General features: G+C 46.4%; 1 protein-coding gene across 1 annotated transcript; it reads right to left on the reverse strand.

Moving 5' to 3' along the window:
- Positions 1-815: 815 nt before the first annotated feature.
- Positions 816-13,066, reverse strand: ECM1 (extracellular matrix protein 1). Its single transcript, XM_081891673.1, has 7 exons — positions 12,852-13,066; positions 7,857-7,958; positions 6,959-7,302; positions 4,757-5,194; positions 4,011-4,231; positions 2,325-2,412; positions 816-2,026 (listed from the first exon to the last, which is right to left on the reverse strand). The coding sequence occupies exons 1-7, from the start codon at positions 12,925-12,927 to the stop codon at positions 1,847-1,849; spliced, it is 1,449 nt and encodes a 482-aa protein (XP_081747799.1). The 5' UTR covers positions 12,928-13,066; the 3' UTR covers positions 816-1,846.
- Between the last annotated feature and the right edge of the window lie 2,591 nt (positions 13,067-15,657).

Raw genomic sequence — 15,657 nt, forward strand, 5'->3', positions numbered from 1 at the left:
GCATGACTTTTGCTAAATGCGTTGGCACTCAAAACCCATTTCGTGGCTGTTCTTGCCATTTTGATCAGAGGCTGCTTTCTTCCTTATACCCAAAACAATGGCAAAATTACTTGCTGTGGGTGGCTTTCCTTGTGTGTCTGTGTAACGAAGGTCTTTTTCATTCAATGGCATGTCCTGTCTCTTTGCGTGATTTAGAAGGAGGAGGAGGAACAGCCAGCACTTTTGTTCCCCTTCTATTTTTCATTGCCACATATCCGTTTTGAGAGGATTTCAGAACTAGTACCAAGAGCGCATTGCAGTAATCTGACCTCAAGGTCACTTAACAAATGGCTATCCCTGACTAAGAGAGCTGGGCATGTTTAGCCTGGAGAAGAGGAGGTTAAGGGGTGATATGATAGCCATGTTCAAATATATAAAAGGGTGTCACATAGAGGAGGGAGAAAGGTTGTTTTCTGCTGCTCCAGAGAAGCAGACATGGAGCAATGGATCCAAACTACAAGAAAGAAGATTCCACCTAAGCATTAGGAAGAACTTCCTGACAGTAAGAGCCGTTCGACAGTGGAATTTGCTGCCCAGGAGTGTGGTGGAGTCTCCTTCTTTGGAGGTCTTTAAGCAGAGGCTTGACAACCATATGTCAGGAGTGCTCTGATGGTGTTTCCTGCTTGGCAGGGGGTTGGACTCCATGGCCCTTGTGGTCTCTTCCAACTCTATGATTCTATGATCAGGAACAGAGCTGGTAGACCATACCGACTCCCCCCCCCCGCCAATTTCCCCAAATATATAAGTAAAATAAAGAAGTCAGATAAAGGAAAGGATTCATCTAAAAAGTGGTTTATTAGAGCCCTTTGCCCTGGGCAGATATCCATCCATACAAGCACTTCACTACGATATGAAAACATGTTCTGTGAGCTCAGTTACAGCTGGGAAACAAAGATCGAGATGCAATGGTGTGACTTGGCAGAGTAACCCACAAACTCCCCTGTACAGTGTTTCCTTCTGGGCTAGTGTGTTTTCTGGGCATGTTTCAATAACCATTACACCACACCAACTCTTCCCTTGTTATTTTATCCACCGTCCCCACCATCATTCCTGATTGCTAGAGCCTTGTTGGTAGGGCTGTACCTGCCTAAGATCAGCAGAAAAGCTACTCAGAAATAGAAGTTCCCCTTCTCCAGTCCTTCAGGCTCTGTGCTCCTGCTCTACTTTCTTCACTAAAAAACCCAAAGCACTGGCACCCATCTACCTAACTGGAGACCATCCCGATCAACTTAAGTTTTGCACAAATCCAAAAGCAGAAGGCAAAGCTCCAAATAACGATGGCGACAAAGACCCTTCAGATATCTCACGAAGATCTGGAGGTGTCTGGTTTGAAGGGAATGGATTAAACTTTGCCAGTTGGCCAATATGGTGGTGGGGGAGGAGGAGGCACTCCCTAGCAAGAGAAATCCTCTCTCTGCTTTCTCCCAAACTCCCCTTTTGAATCAAAACGCCTTTTAGCACTTTGGTGACGGAAGACAAAAATCAGACAGAACTTTTTCTTTTAAAAAAAGGACTGAGATGTTTTTCTTGGGTCGCGACTGCCTAGAATTTAAAGTGCGTACCAGTGAGGGCTCCCAGAGGCCCCCTTAGTGAGAGGTCAGTGTGTGCAGATTGCTTTTCGCTCCCCACCCCCCACTCTGCTTTGTCTTGGGGAGGGAGCAACGTCTTAGATAGTTGATAGTCTATAGGTCAGGGAAGCAGCTAACCCACTTCCCGGAAGCATGGAACTGGAACCAGCCAGAGAGAGGAGAGGGCAGAGGAAGGGAAGAGGCGCATTTCAGCAGTAGGGGGCGAGTCTGTTTCTGATTCACACGGACGGCACCGTTGGGCGGGTGATCTGCACGGAACTGGCGAGAGACACCTTGTTCAGGTAGTTGGCGTTGAAGCAGTTGCTCCGGGCCTCGCCCTCCAACTGGGAACAACATTTCTTGGGGTCTTTCCACGTTTTCTTCTGGGAGCCGCAGAGTGCCACAATGAACTGGGATTTCTGCAGGGATGAGAAATAACCACATCAAGTTAAAGAATCAAGGACGTCAGTGTTACCCTCTTTTCTGAAAAGGTGGGACATCATTGCCACCCATCACCACCTGGAGGGTCACAGGTCCCCATCCCTCGTTTATAGAAAGAGGAGGGAGGGGTGAAACATAAGTTAAAAGCGGAACCCCTCGTGCTCAGCTCATACTAGGCTGCTCCTAAATCAAGATCCTTGCCAACAACACCCCCCCACAACCCTTGCCTTGTTCTTTACAGATGAACTTTACTGCTTCCTCCAACCGATTACTCACCACATCCTCAGCACACTGTGTCCTCTCACTGCCCTGCAACTTGCAACAGGGTTCTGTGATGTTCTGGACCAAAGCAGGGATGTTTTTCCTGGAGAACAATGTGAAAAAGTTGGGGGGGTTGTGGTTATAAAAATATACTAATGGAAAATACCCTGCAATTCGGCAAGGACAGTTAAACATTTATGCCAGACACAAGTCTTGATCGACACGTCAACCATTTCAGATGGCAAATTCTCTTCTTTCTTCCTCGAAATTTTCTATTATCTGTATTTAGAGACTGGCAACTCTATCAAATTTCAGTTTCCCTCATTCAGTTCACCATGTTTCCACATCAGCTTGCAAATATTTTTTCGTTTAATGTCCTCAGGAATGTTCATCAGAATTTCAGTGTGAATTTGTCCTAACATGCACACCTTTGCAAAGCAATTTCCTCTAGTATAATGCACACCTGTATGTCACATTCACTAAAATATGGGATTTTATTAGCATACGTCAACAAAATATTTGCAATTTTCCACACATTGCAAAATTTGAAGAAGCACGAATCTTGGCCATGGTTCAATTCACATATCATTCCTGGAAGTGCAAATTGGGCTTATTTGAAAAAGCAAACAGGAGTGAATTTCTCTCCCATTCCTTCCTGTCTTCAGCTAATAAGACTACATAGACTGGAGGAGGAGGAGGAGGAGGAGGATCTTGAACTGTAGACTGAGAATGGTTTGGGTAAAGGGGAGGAGAAAAGAGAAATCACTTTGGGTTTCAGCCACAAGGGGGAGCAACAACCCTAGGTCTGAATTAATTATCCAGCCTTCCTTAAATTAATTATTTCTGAACAGCACAGTTTAACTTTTTAAAAGATACACAGAAGGCTTGTTTGCTGCCTGCAAGCAAATTGTTGATATCAGGGGTGGCTGCAATCTCCGCAATCTATATTCTGCCCAGTTGGAATAACAGTCGTTGCGTCTTTATACCACTTGCTACTGACAGATGCCCTTTTCACGCTCCCACCCCACCTGCCTCCAGTATAGGAATTCTTAAACACACTTTTTCTAGCTGGAGAAGTGCATGGCACAAATCGGAAAACCAAACTTCTCCAACCTCCCCTGCAATCTACTTCCTGACAGCCCAGCAGAAACCTGAAACCCTCTTGATATTCCACTGCCCTCAGAAGTTGGGGAGTTCTGTGTGACAGCCCCTAAGTCAAGGAATTCCCTCCCCACAGAGCTGCGTCCAGCACCAACATTATGCAGTTTCTGCCATGTATTGGAAGAAGATGTACCTTTCAAACCTGGCCTTTGATACCTGATACAGTGGTACCTCAGGTTAAGTACTTAATTCGTTCCGGAGGTCCGTACTTAACCTGAAACTGTTCTTAACCTGAAGCACCACTTTAGCTAATTGGGCTTCCTGCTGCTGCCGCGCCGCCGGAGCCCGATTCCTGTTCTCGTCCTGAAGCAAAGTTCTTAACCTGAAAGCACTATTTCTGGGTTAGCGGAGTCTGTAACCTGAAGCGTATGTAACCTGAGGTACCACTGTATATATCTTTACAAGAGCCACCCTTTTCCTGTGGCTGCCACTTGTTGGAAACTCTTTGTGATACTGAACTTTAAATTGCTGTAGCTCGACCGGGGACCTGAAGGGGAAGGGCAGGTAAGTAACTGAAACGGAATAAATAACCATACTTACTGCTTGGTGAGAAGCGTGAATTGGCCACAGAGCGAGTCCAGGAGGTCTGGGGTGACCTGACCGAGGTTGACCTGTTGAATTTCCTGGTCGTAGGCTGGGTATGGAGCCAAATTGGCAAAGCAACCAAAACGGGCCTCCCCTGCAGGGACTTTACAGCAGAAGTGTGGCCTGGTCTTCACAGAGAACTCCTGTTTGCAGTACTGGGTCAGAACCTTTTCCCACTGGAAAGGAAAGCAAAACAGGGGGAGGTCATGAGGGAGCGACACCCTCTAGAGGTGAATGAAAACCCATCCGTTTCTTGCAGCTCCTTGCGGTCTACCAGTCTTAAGTTCAGTTCTCATGAAAATTTGCCAGCACTTTCTTTTCAGTTTCTTCCTAATATGTACATTTTTGTATGCTACGTATGTGTTTGCAATTTCCCCAATACAAAGCATTTTTGCATTTGCTAATAGAGACCATTATATGCACAATTTACGCATCTGTGTACCCGTTCCTTGGTTGGAAGAAGCGACAAACTTCCCAACGGTTAGCCTGCTGGGCTGCAAAATTCCAAAATGCCACACTGGGTGTTACCCCAAATCAAGGACAAATCCTTCATTGTGAACTGCTCAGATACTTTGGCTGCACGGGAGAGGCAGCTTGTGTTCGAAACAGACCATAAAGCATGGAATGCTGGGAGAGAAAGGGATGCTAGGAAAAGACCCAAGCAGGAGATTCCAGGAGTCCCTCCTGACTCACTCACTCACCCCTTTGCGGGCACAGACGGCATCCTCCTTTCGGCAACATTTCTTAAACTCATTTTCCAAGCGGTTCACAGCCTGGGCTCGGCGCACCAACCAGCCAAAAAGTGACTTTGGGAAGATGCTGGCCGGGTAGGTGGGCCGGAATTTACGCAGCTTGCAAATATTTTTGATGTTGGCGCTGGTGGGCTCTCCAGGAGGAAAGGTGACCTCTAGAAGCTTCAGTGGGTTGACCTGCTCAGAGGGTTTGCACCGGGAAGGATTGCTGCAGGTGACCGGCTGTGATGGACCTTGACCATCAGAGCTCTTGAAGTCATAATTCGGGAAGAGGGAATCCTCGTCAAAGCAGTGATCCCGGCTGGCACCTTCCAGCATGCAGCAGTGGTAAGGCTTGGTCTTTGTCGAGAATTCCGCGTCGCAGAACTGCTCCAGAACATCTGACCACTGGAGCAGGGTGGGGAGAGATGAACGGGTCAATCAGATGGCGAACCAGAGTTTTTATAGTCTGGGCCCAAACTCAAGAGTCTGCTTTTGATACCACATGTCTGTCTGTCTGTCCTGGGATGTGCAAGGCGGGAGCAGACTGAGAAGAGGACAGATATTGGCTGTGTAAAGCAGGGGTCAGAAAACTTTCAGCAGGGGGCCGGTCCACTGTACCTCAGACCTTGTGGGGAGCCGGACAATATTGGGGGGGGTGATGCAAGAGCCCCACGAGCCCCGGTGGCTGCTTACCTGTGTCTTGAGAGCGGCAGGGGCTGGTGGCGGCAGAGGGACGATGAGCAGCGCGCGAAAGGGCTCCGGAGAGGGGCTGCTTAAAATGGCAGCCACTTGAGCGCGCCTGCTGCTGGCACCAACAAAGCCCAGCCCCCTTCCTCCTCTAGGCAGGGCAGGGAGAAGCCAGGAGGAGGGAGGGAGGAGGCACCACCACTGCCGCCATGTGAGGGAGAGGGAAGGAGAGGGAAAGAACACGCGCATTGGCGATCCACGTGGCGATCCCCAGACTGTCCACAGGCTGGATCCAGAAGGCAATTGGGCCTGATCTGGCCCACGGGCCTTAGTTTGCCGACCCATGGTATAAAGAGTGACTTTGCCTCAACCACAGCATGCCCTACCAACAGATCTGGAGGGAGAGGAGAAGCAGCTTCAAAAGCTAACCTTGAGAGACCAAATCTGTGCAAAGTTGTGTGGACCCCAAAAGCCCTTTGAAAGGAGTCCCACTAGAGTCCCACAGAGGCTCGGTTTTATGCTGCAACCTTTGAAAAGCTGAGGATGCGTCATACAAAGGCATTGTTGGCCTACACAACCAGTGCAGTATCTGAGCATGTCACAACCACCACCGAGGGGTATGCTATACTACATACACACAGCCAAGACAAAGTGCCCAGAATCTCATCCAATCTCAGTTGTGTAGAAGTCTCCTTTTACAGAATAGAATACCTCTCTGAGTTCCTCTTACTGCATGAGGAAATACAATGGCTTGGCCACAGACAATCCCAACCCTGATAAGAGCATAAGATTAACAAATTTGGGGTGAGAATGAGACTGGGATTGAGCCAACTATCCCTTTTTTAAAAGGTTCCTACCAAAATGCTCCGTAGGGCATGTTCAGCACCCACAAAATCCATGCATGCAAGACTCCTCCTGCCTTTTTAAAAAAACGGTGGAAAGAATTCAAGCTCAAAACCAGTCTTTCCAAGGAGAGATAAAGAGTCAGACATGGCTAGACGACTAAACAACAACAAAAATATGCCTAAGAGCATATTTACAATGATCTACAATGGTAGATCAGATGTCGGACTGCAACTCCAATCAGCCCTTATTCAGCATGGCTGGATGATGGGCAACAACTGGAGGGCCACAGATGTTTTCCAACCCTGATAGACACGTAAGATTTACAGATCTGGGCTGAGAACTGTCGGCCTTCAGAGACTGGGACCGAACCAACAGTCCCTTTTTAAACGTTTTCACCAAAATTCTCAATAGGGTGATTTCAACACCGACAAAGCGTAGAAGAAAGGTTTTTTAGACTTTCCCAAAAATATAAATAAATGGTGGAAAGAATTCAAGCTCAAAACCAAAGAGCGGCTAGGAACAGAATGTTTCTTAGGAGTTGCAGCTCCTGCCCTGTAATGTACCTAAGAAAAATGCACCCGTTATCACAGCAATGTCATTTTTGTCAGACCAGGAACAACAACGCTAGCAACTCACCACACTCTGACAGCAAGGGAGCTTCTCGCTGTCAGGCAGCTTGCAGCACTGGCCCACCCCGGACTCCATGTTGTTGAGGGCATCTCCCTGGCGGCTGAGGTGACCAAAACCCGTCTGGGGCACATTCCAGGGACCGTAGTAGAGCTTGCTCCTCCCTTCATTGCAGATGTTGTCAATATTACTGATGTTAGGTTGGGCAGGTGGGAATTCGTCCAGTCTGTAGCGAGGGGGGAGCCGGGTGCACCCAAAGGCACTGCTGCAGCTGGGCCTCCTGCCCCTTGGGCTGAGGGGAGAGGATAACCGTGTCTGGGGCTCCCCATTGACTAGCAGCGGGAGATCAAACTCTGGGGAAGAGGAGAGGGATGGAAATCAAACAAGGCGCACTCACACCTCACATGCATTAGCTGGAAGGTGCCCGTTTTGAAACTAAACCTTTAAATATTTCTATTTTTTTCTTTTATTAGCTTGGAGGCAGGGGAAGTATAAGTCTATGAACGTTCTTTCTTACTCTATGGGAGATTTCGTTATCAGTTGCCATGTACAGAGAAATGCAGGTGTTTGAGAATTTCCGAGACATCAGCAGTCATTATTTGGGTCGCTGTTTGACGAAACATTTCCCTTCAGACTTACAAAACAATAAGATAGACATAGTAGATTCGTAGAATTGTAGAGTTGGAAGGAATCACGTGGCTCAAACCCTGAAATTAGGAGTCTCATGCTGTACTGACTGAGCTACCCCAGGTTGGTATTACCTATTCAAAACAAATACATCAATCTGTTCCTGTACAATTCTCTCTTCTTGCACAGCCCAAGGTTTTCTGACTAAACTTTTCCTGGAGAAACTGGCCCCAATCCCCAGCATGGATTGTAATTAGAATGGAGAACCTTGAACCCTCACCTCCCAGTTCATCATTATCTAGTGTCCTCTGAAGCAGAATGTCCCGTGGGATCTCGGCCGGAGGGATTTCCTCTTGGAGAATTGGCTTCCCAAGTTCAATAACTAAAGAGAGAATTGGGGAGGAGGGATTAGAAGATGTTTTTAAGCAACAACAACATTTTTTTACTGAATTGATACCCCTGCCTTTCATCTCTAAGGATTCCAGGGTGGCAAACAGACACACAATTTAAAAACAAACCAAAAAAACGTTGTAAAACAAAACATTCTAAAAAAAAAAAAATTAAAAACAGTTTCAGTTGAAAACATGCTTCCATCTAACAATCATGGGGTTGCCAGGACCTATATCAGCAAAATCAAACTAGATCCAGCATCACAAATTTCCCCCCTTATTTAATTTGGGACTTCTCAAGAGCATATAGTCTTGGTTTGCAAGGACAAAAGAAAGTTTGGCAAAAAGCAATAGCTATGGGACAGAGCACCTGCTTGGCATGCAGAAGTTCCCAAGTTCAATTCCTGACATCTCTAGGTAGGGCTGGGAATTCCCCCTGCCTGAAACACTGGAAAGCCTCTGTCGGGCATTTGTAAACAATACTGAGCTAGAAGGACCAATGTTCTGACTCGGCATAGACAGCTTCCTAACTTTTTTTCTTCCTATCTTTTTCCAGAACCATGAGGACTGGAGCCTTACTTTATTTTAAAGGGGGAGTGCCATGGCTCAGTAGCAGGTACGCTGAACCGCAACTCCAGAGTGGAAGTGGTGTGTTGATCAGGAAGCTGCACGAATTCCAAAACAATAATTGTACCCTGTACTTGGGGAATTCAGGAGTTGGCCCCCAGGGCATCAAGGACTAATTAAAACAAGCAACCATAGCACAAGAATGTGACTTCCTTAATATTTGACTTAAGTCATGTGGCCACTCTGCCCAGATTTGGTTGGGGCAGAGCTCAAACAGAAGGGAGACTTCGATTGGGGCCGGTCCTACTATTAGACGTGGCTGCCTCTGGTGGCAGGTAGACAGCGGCAAGGTGTTGGCCCCGAGTTTCCGTGTGAGCAGTGGAGGATACAGACCTATGGGTGGTATCAAACCAAGTTCTAGTCAAAGTAGACCTATTGAAAAAGGTGGGCTTAGCTCAGTCATGCCCATTCAATTTCAATGGGTCTACTCTGAGTAGGATTAACACTGAACACACAACCCCAATATTTTAAATTGTTTTGCCCAGGGGCCTCATTGTGTGGGATAGAATTTTTTTTTTTAAGTAGATTTGGAAATCAGAATACAAAAATGATTTAGCACACGTCGCCAGCTCCAGCAAAACTGCTTTTACGGGCAGGAAGGCCAGCCATGTGTTGCTGGAACCAAGTCTTTCTTGCTACAGTTAATCAGCCTGGTTAATCAACTTCCTCTTGTCAATTACAAGCACAGTTCTCATGGATGAGTAAGCACAATCAATTCCAAAAGAAGAGGAAGTCAATACACTCTGCCACCTGCTAATTAACACTTGTGGCAATGATGGAAGTCTGGCTCGCTCCGTGGGGCCAGTTTCCTGGGCAGACTCAGCCTGACTACCTTATCTGTCTTGTACATATTTTGTCCTTGACTTCCTGTGAAGGTTTCTACCCATTCTTTTGCAGCATAGCTCCTGCAGCTTCAAAAACAGGTGCTGGACAGGCAGAGATTCTACTGTACAGGTGCAGCAATTGGGGAGGGGGCAGAGAGAGAGAAATGGCCCCTGTTGAGTTCTTCAATTCCGCATCTGGCAGGCCACACAGATGCTTCTCTAAGTGACCAGCTATATGTGCTATATGACATCACCACATTCAACATTTCATTGCAAGTCTCTGGCAAATGTGTGTCCTCCCATGTACAGTAATCTTCTTCTTTGGCGATCACTCGGAGTCAAGTAAGATTGTCTTCCATAAACACAGTATCACATTGTGTAGGGTGTCAATAGTAACCAGGAAGGAAGGAAGAAGATTGCTGCATACACACCATACATTTTAAGCATACTTCCCCCCCCCCGAAGAATCCTGCAAACTGTAGTTTACCTCAACACAGAACTATAATTCCCAGCACCCTTAACAAACTACAGTTCCCAGCATTCTTTGTGGGGAGTGATGTACTTTAAATGCATGTATGATGAGTCTAGTTGGTTTACGAACAGAACGAGAAAAGCCAGCTTATTCTTCTGGTCTTGCAGGGTGAGGTTGCCATTGTGGCAGGGAAAAGTCCTCTGGCATCAAGAGCTGCTTTAAGTTCTCTGCAAATAATGGCCTCAGAATCCACTCCCTGCTTAGGGAAGGTAAATATTGTATCATGCATGCCGAGGGAATGAGATCTAGAGGAAGCCACCCACCACAAGGTCTTGGGCTGCACCTGACATGTGCATTCTTAACACATACACCCCTTTTCAAAACAAGTAACAGTTCATTCTCACAGCCAGCGCAGCGCTTTTGTACAGTTTGCACAGCCAAAATCCCTGCTGGTTGCTCCTCGCGGCAAAAGAAAGGCAGGCTGGTTGCACCATCATACCCTCACATCAAGGGAGGGGGTTCTAGGTTTGGTATGGAGTTTAGGTTTCTGGGATCTACTTTGTGGTGTGTGGGTTTTTTTAACTAAAAAAACCTGAAGTTCAACAACAAGAGACAGGTGCACAATAGAGACTGAGCCTGGTGGACATATGCTAAGAATTAAGGAACCAGGGTGTCTCTGGGCATGTACTGAGACCAGATGGTCAGTACTGGAATCAAGATAAGAAGTCCTTCCTTTCAAAATTCTACTTCTGGTCACCCTACCACAGAGCGTTCTTTTTCAGCATCTAATAGGGGCTGTTGGTGTTTGGGTCATTCTCGTTGCGGATCAGGAGCTCTTGCTGAACTACTGCAAATCCCCCAGTAGACCATGATAGACCTGCGCTGCTCCCAAGGATGCTACTGTTGAAAAGGTCTCTGTAGCCAATTGTTTATGCTGTGCAATTGGCCTGACCACACTGATGCTTTCAAACATCCCAGGTGATAAATAGCAGAAACTTCACTTCCTTCCTTCCCCGCAAGCCAGCTTGTCCTCCAAGCAATCACCAAGAAACAACAGACCTTCCAAAACGAACGACCAGCTTCTGCACAACCTTTGTTTACTTTGAGGTTTGGGGGAACATGCAGTGCACGATGGAAAATCAGAGCCACTGCACTCCACTAGACAGAGAACTAAGCTTGGAGACCTCAGAGGCCTGGATCTGTGGGCTTGGCTCTGCCATGGGACAAATTATCCAATGCCTCAGCCTCAGTTTTCCTCATATGTAAAATGGGAACATCTGTAGCGGCCTATCAGAAAGGGTTATTGTGAGGCACTGTTTTGGGTTCTGGGTTTTAAATTTTTGGTTGGGACACACACATGCATTTTGGGAGGGCTGTATTTTCTCTGTAACTCAAGATACACACAGCATCTTGGACACAGAGGTATAGTACTATTCTTTACAATCTATTATGTTATGGTATGTGTCCCTTCAATCTAGAGTTGTTCTTTTATCTGATACTACTTCTTCTTTTCCCCCTCTTTTTTTTTTTTTTGCAGAGGGAAGGAATCGTTTAAATTTTAAAACATTGCAACACAATTTGGCTGGAAAAAAACAACACCAAACAAGACGACAGATTTCACAAGGTTAATCAGGAGATTTTTCAGATCCAAAGCCAGTGTCACATTTTTTTCCAGTTAAAGCTACTGAAAATCATGATTTATCGCCCAGTTGTGCTAGATTTCACAATGCCTAGAGTGTCTGGGGTTTTTTGCCCGGAGGCCTTGAAAAAATTGTCAAATACTTAAGAGGGTCAGCAAGTGTGTAAATAATTGGTTTTTGGATCCCAATCACAAGATTGATGATAGATGTGTTGTTTTGAAGCCTTATGCAGCCTGAGCCACTAAGACAACAGCAGTTCTGAAACACGATTAAGGAAAGAGAGCAACAATGTTGGTTGATTTGGGAGCACCCAGCGACACAAATAAACATAAAAAGATAAAGTAGAGGCTGTGAATAGCTTCTGGATCTGTGCTCAGAGAATAAAATGAGAGCTGTCTTGAAATTTCAAAAGGTAGGGAGACCCAAACCTTTGAGAAAACTGAGGTAGATTGCAGGCCTCAGAATGGCTTAATCTTTGATTTACATCTCAACAACGTTCAGGGAGTCTGAAGGAGATAACAGGGGTTAGCTCCTATAAAACACAAAAGGGGCTGGTGTGTGTGTGTGTGTTTGTGTATGTGTACAGTATGCTGAAAGTTCTCTTGCCTGTGTATTCATACACCCTACATTTAAAGCACACAAACCACTAATAATCCCGCGAAGTGTAGTTTGCCAACTCACAAAGCTACAAACCCCAGAACCCTAAACAAACTACAGTTTCCTCGGGGTGGGGGTGTGCCTGAAATGTATGGTGCCCATGCAGCCAGCGGTTTTTCCCTGCAGTGACAATAAGGTACTCTCTCTGAAACAGCTGGAAGGTGGGGGAGAATAGGCAGTTTCAGAGAAGACTTGCACAAGCAGGGAAGGATCCAGAAATTTAAAATGTCCACCCCCCGGCTTTATAGGAGCGTGGCACTAACACACATAAGGCTGTGTACACGCCATACATTTAAAGCACATGGCTCTCCCCACCCACAACTCCTGGGAACTGTAGTTTCTCAAGGGTGCTTGGAATTGTGGGCCTGTAAGGGGGCAAACTACATTTCCCATTTACAGAGGAATAAATGTGCTTTAAAGGTATGGTGCGTATACAGTCTAATGCACCGGTTGTTCCCGGCTAACAGGCAGCACGGAGGGCGCAAGGAAAGTGCCAACCTGAAGCGCACTGCCGCCATGCCAGCTTGCAGATCTCGCTCGGCAGCTGTCACCTTGCCCTGCACACATCTGCCCTAGTTTGCAACAAGGAAAGGGAGGTCAGGAAACAGGTAAGCAAGCAAGGTCCCAACTTGTCATAGTTAGTGATGGGTTCTCGAGTAGGCTTACCTTCGGGCGCAAGAGTGGCGGATTGCGCCAGGACTAGCCAAGAGGCCAGGAAAAGGACCAGCATCTTCATAGCCATCCCGAGTCAGGTGGAGTCTTGCTTCTCTCAGGGGTTGTGACTCCAGGTGGTGGTTCCTCTCTGCTCCTTCTTCTTGCCTGAGCTGCTGTTGCTGCTGGCTTGCTGGCTGCTGCTGTGCTCTTTTATAAGGCTGGAGACTGGCAGGCGAAAACTGAGTCATTGGCTGACGTAGGGAGACACGCCCTGGGTGCTCATGAGCCAGCAACCCACTACCACCAAAACCACAACTGGGGGTGGTGGTGCAGGAGGAAAGAAAAACAGAGGCATTTTCCTCCTCCTCCTCCTCCTCCTCCTCCTCCTCCTCCTCTCTCTGCCCCCTCCCCAACCTCAAGCCCAACCATGATTCCTTATTAAGGATCAGGTTTCAAAGCAACTGCTAACAGATAAATAAAAGAGGAAGGGAGAACATTCACCGCCTATTAGGAAATTATCACCAGACCATTTCATAATACAGTACAAAGGAGTTGGGGGAGGTGATGAATACACCCTAATGCAAATCTGTTTAAAGAATGTGTTTGACTTTAGGGTTTTTTAAAAAAAACCCACACCCAAAAAAAACCCACAAGCAAACCGGTTGCTGTTTTATCATTTCATCATGTTGCAGCTGATCTCTTTGTTGCAGAGACCCACCTGGTGGTGCAGAAGAAAGACTCAAAATAAGTAAATAATGTCTCTTCCCAACTCCCAGCTCCACTCCCTACAAAATCAGGCGGTGCTTCTGAATAAAAGAACATGCAGTTGGGGACAGCCCGTAGTGCAGAGGTGGAGCATCTGTTTTGCATGCAGAACAACCCAGGCTCAATCCCTTGAATTTCCCGGTACAGTGGTACGTCAGGTTAAGAACTTAATTCATTCTGGAGGTTTGTTCTTAACCCGAAACTGTTCTTAACCTGAGGTACCACTTTAGCTAATGGGGCCTCCCGCTGCCGCCACCCCATTTATGTTTTCATCCTGAAGCAAAGTTCTTAACCCGAGGTACTATTTCTGGGTTAGCGGAGTCTGTAACCTGAAGCATCTGTAACCTGAAGTGTCTGTAACCCGAGGTACCACTGTACTGCAGGGACAGACCCCCTCATTTGAAATCCCAAAGAGCTGCTACCAGTCAGCTTAGAGACAATACTAGACTTGATGGACCAAGTGTCTACTTCAGATTAAAGTAGTTTCCTGTTGTCCTGTTTAACTCAGAACCACAAGGACTAGAATCTTAGTTTTAGGGGAAGGGCTGTGATACATCACAACATTGTTCCCCCCTTTCTGACCTTCAAAAATATTTTTTTTACTTAAGATGCCAATGCTGACAGATCCAGTTGTGAGTTACAGTTTTCCAAAGAAGTCACCTCATCTGTCTGATGTCCCGCTGCCCACTGCTGAATGTGCTTGGCTGATGTATTTTTCCAAGTTGAGATCTCCTTTGGATCAAACTTTGCAAAGAAGAAGAAAGTGTCTGGTCTGTTGATAGCGAAATGTCAACAGTGCTTTGCAGAAAAAGAAGCCAGACTCAGCAAAACACTGGTGACCTGGGGTTATGGCTGTTGTTCCATTTCTAGCATGCCTGAAATTTAGTCCCAACAGAAACAGTAGCTGCTGTTGCAGTAACTAGAAAACAAGCCCCTGGCAACATCAAATGGTATATTTTAAGGGAGATAAGGCCTGCGCAGGCTTGCTAGAAGGGGATCTGTTATAGAACCAAGTGTGAGAAAACGCAACTCCTGATTCTTCTCTGTATTTGCAATTGGAACAAATGGTGGCAGAAAGCTCTCTCTCTCTCTCTCTCTCTGTGTGTGTGTGTGTGTGTGTGTGTTTGTGCTACACATAAAATCATCATGTTTGGGGGCATCTGTTTTTGTTTCGTTTGTTTTGGTTTTTTACTTGTGTCCATAGCGGCTTGGAACTCACAGCTCATGTGTTGTCTGAATGGTACAAGAAAGGCAAATCTCACATCAATTTTATTCTACTTTTAATAGAGGAAATGGCCAAAAGACCAGTGTAAAATAAAAATGATGATGATTCTTTAGCATAACAAATCCCTTGGACAGAGGAAGGTGTATATTCTGCATTTATAAGTTTAGCTGCAAATTCTGCATTTCTAAGAGGCCCAGAATCAGCTCTCTCATTTACCACCATCACCAAGTGAAAAAGTTTCTCACCCTCAAGGCTGTGAAGAAGTTACGCTTGTAAAATTGTGGCAATGAGTGGCAAAATCCCACTAACCAGAATAGGAGGCAGTGCTAGGTTTATTATGGTCAGTACTCTGGCTTAAGGTAAAGGTAAAGGGACCCCTGACCATTAGGTCCAGTCGTGGCCGACTCTGGGGTTGTGGTGCTCATCTCGCTTTATTGGCCGGGGGAGCCGGCGTACAGCTTCCGGGTCATGTAGCCAGCATGACTAAGCCGCTTCTGGCGAACCAGAGCAGGACACGGAAACGGCGTTTACCTTCCTGCCGGAGTGGTACCTATTTATCTACTTGCACTTTGACATGCTTTCAAACTGCTAGGTTGGCAGGAGCAGGGACCGAGCAACGGGAGCTCACCCTGTCGCGGGGATTCGAACCGCTGACCTTCTGATCGGCAAGTCCTAGGCTCTGTGGTTTAACCCACAGAGCCACCAGCGTCCCAACTCTGGCTTAGTGGAAGTCAAAACAAATGATCTGGATATTATAGGCACATTTGGATTCTTGAGATCGTGAACAGCTTCTCCCTGAATTATGATCTATTTTGATTGTGTACATGT

The sequence above is a fragment of the Podarcis melisellensis genome (genome assembly GCF_964234715.1).
Source record: "Podarcis melisellensis genome assembly, chromosome: 16".
In the NCBI taxonomy this organism is placed as follows: domain Eukaryota; kingdom Metazoa; phylum Chordata; class Lepidosauria; order Squamata; family Lacertidae; genus Podarcis; species Podarcis melisellensis.

Coding starts and splice junctions, on each gene's coding strand:
- ECM1 (XM_081891673.1), bottom strand. CDS start 12,927: ATGGCTATGAAGATGCTGGTCCTTTTCCTGGCCTCTTGGCTAGTCCTG. Junction 2,413..4,010: donor TTCACGCTTCTCACCAAGCA/GTAAGTATGGTT, acceptor ATTGTTCTCCAG/GAAAAACATCCCTGCTTTGG. Junction 2,027..2,324: donor CACAGTGTGCTGAGGATGTG/GTGAGTAATCGG, acceptor TCATCCCTGCAG/AAATCCCAGTTCATTGTGGC.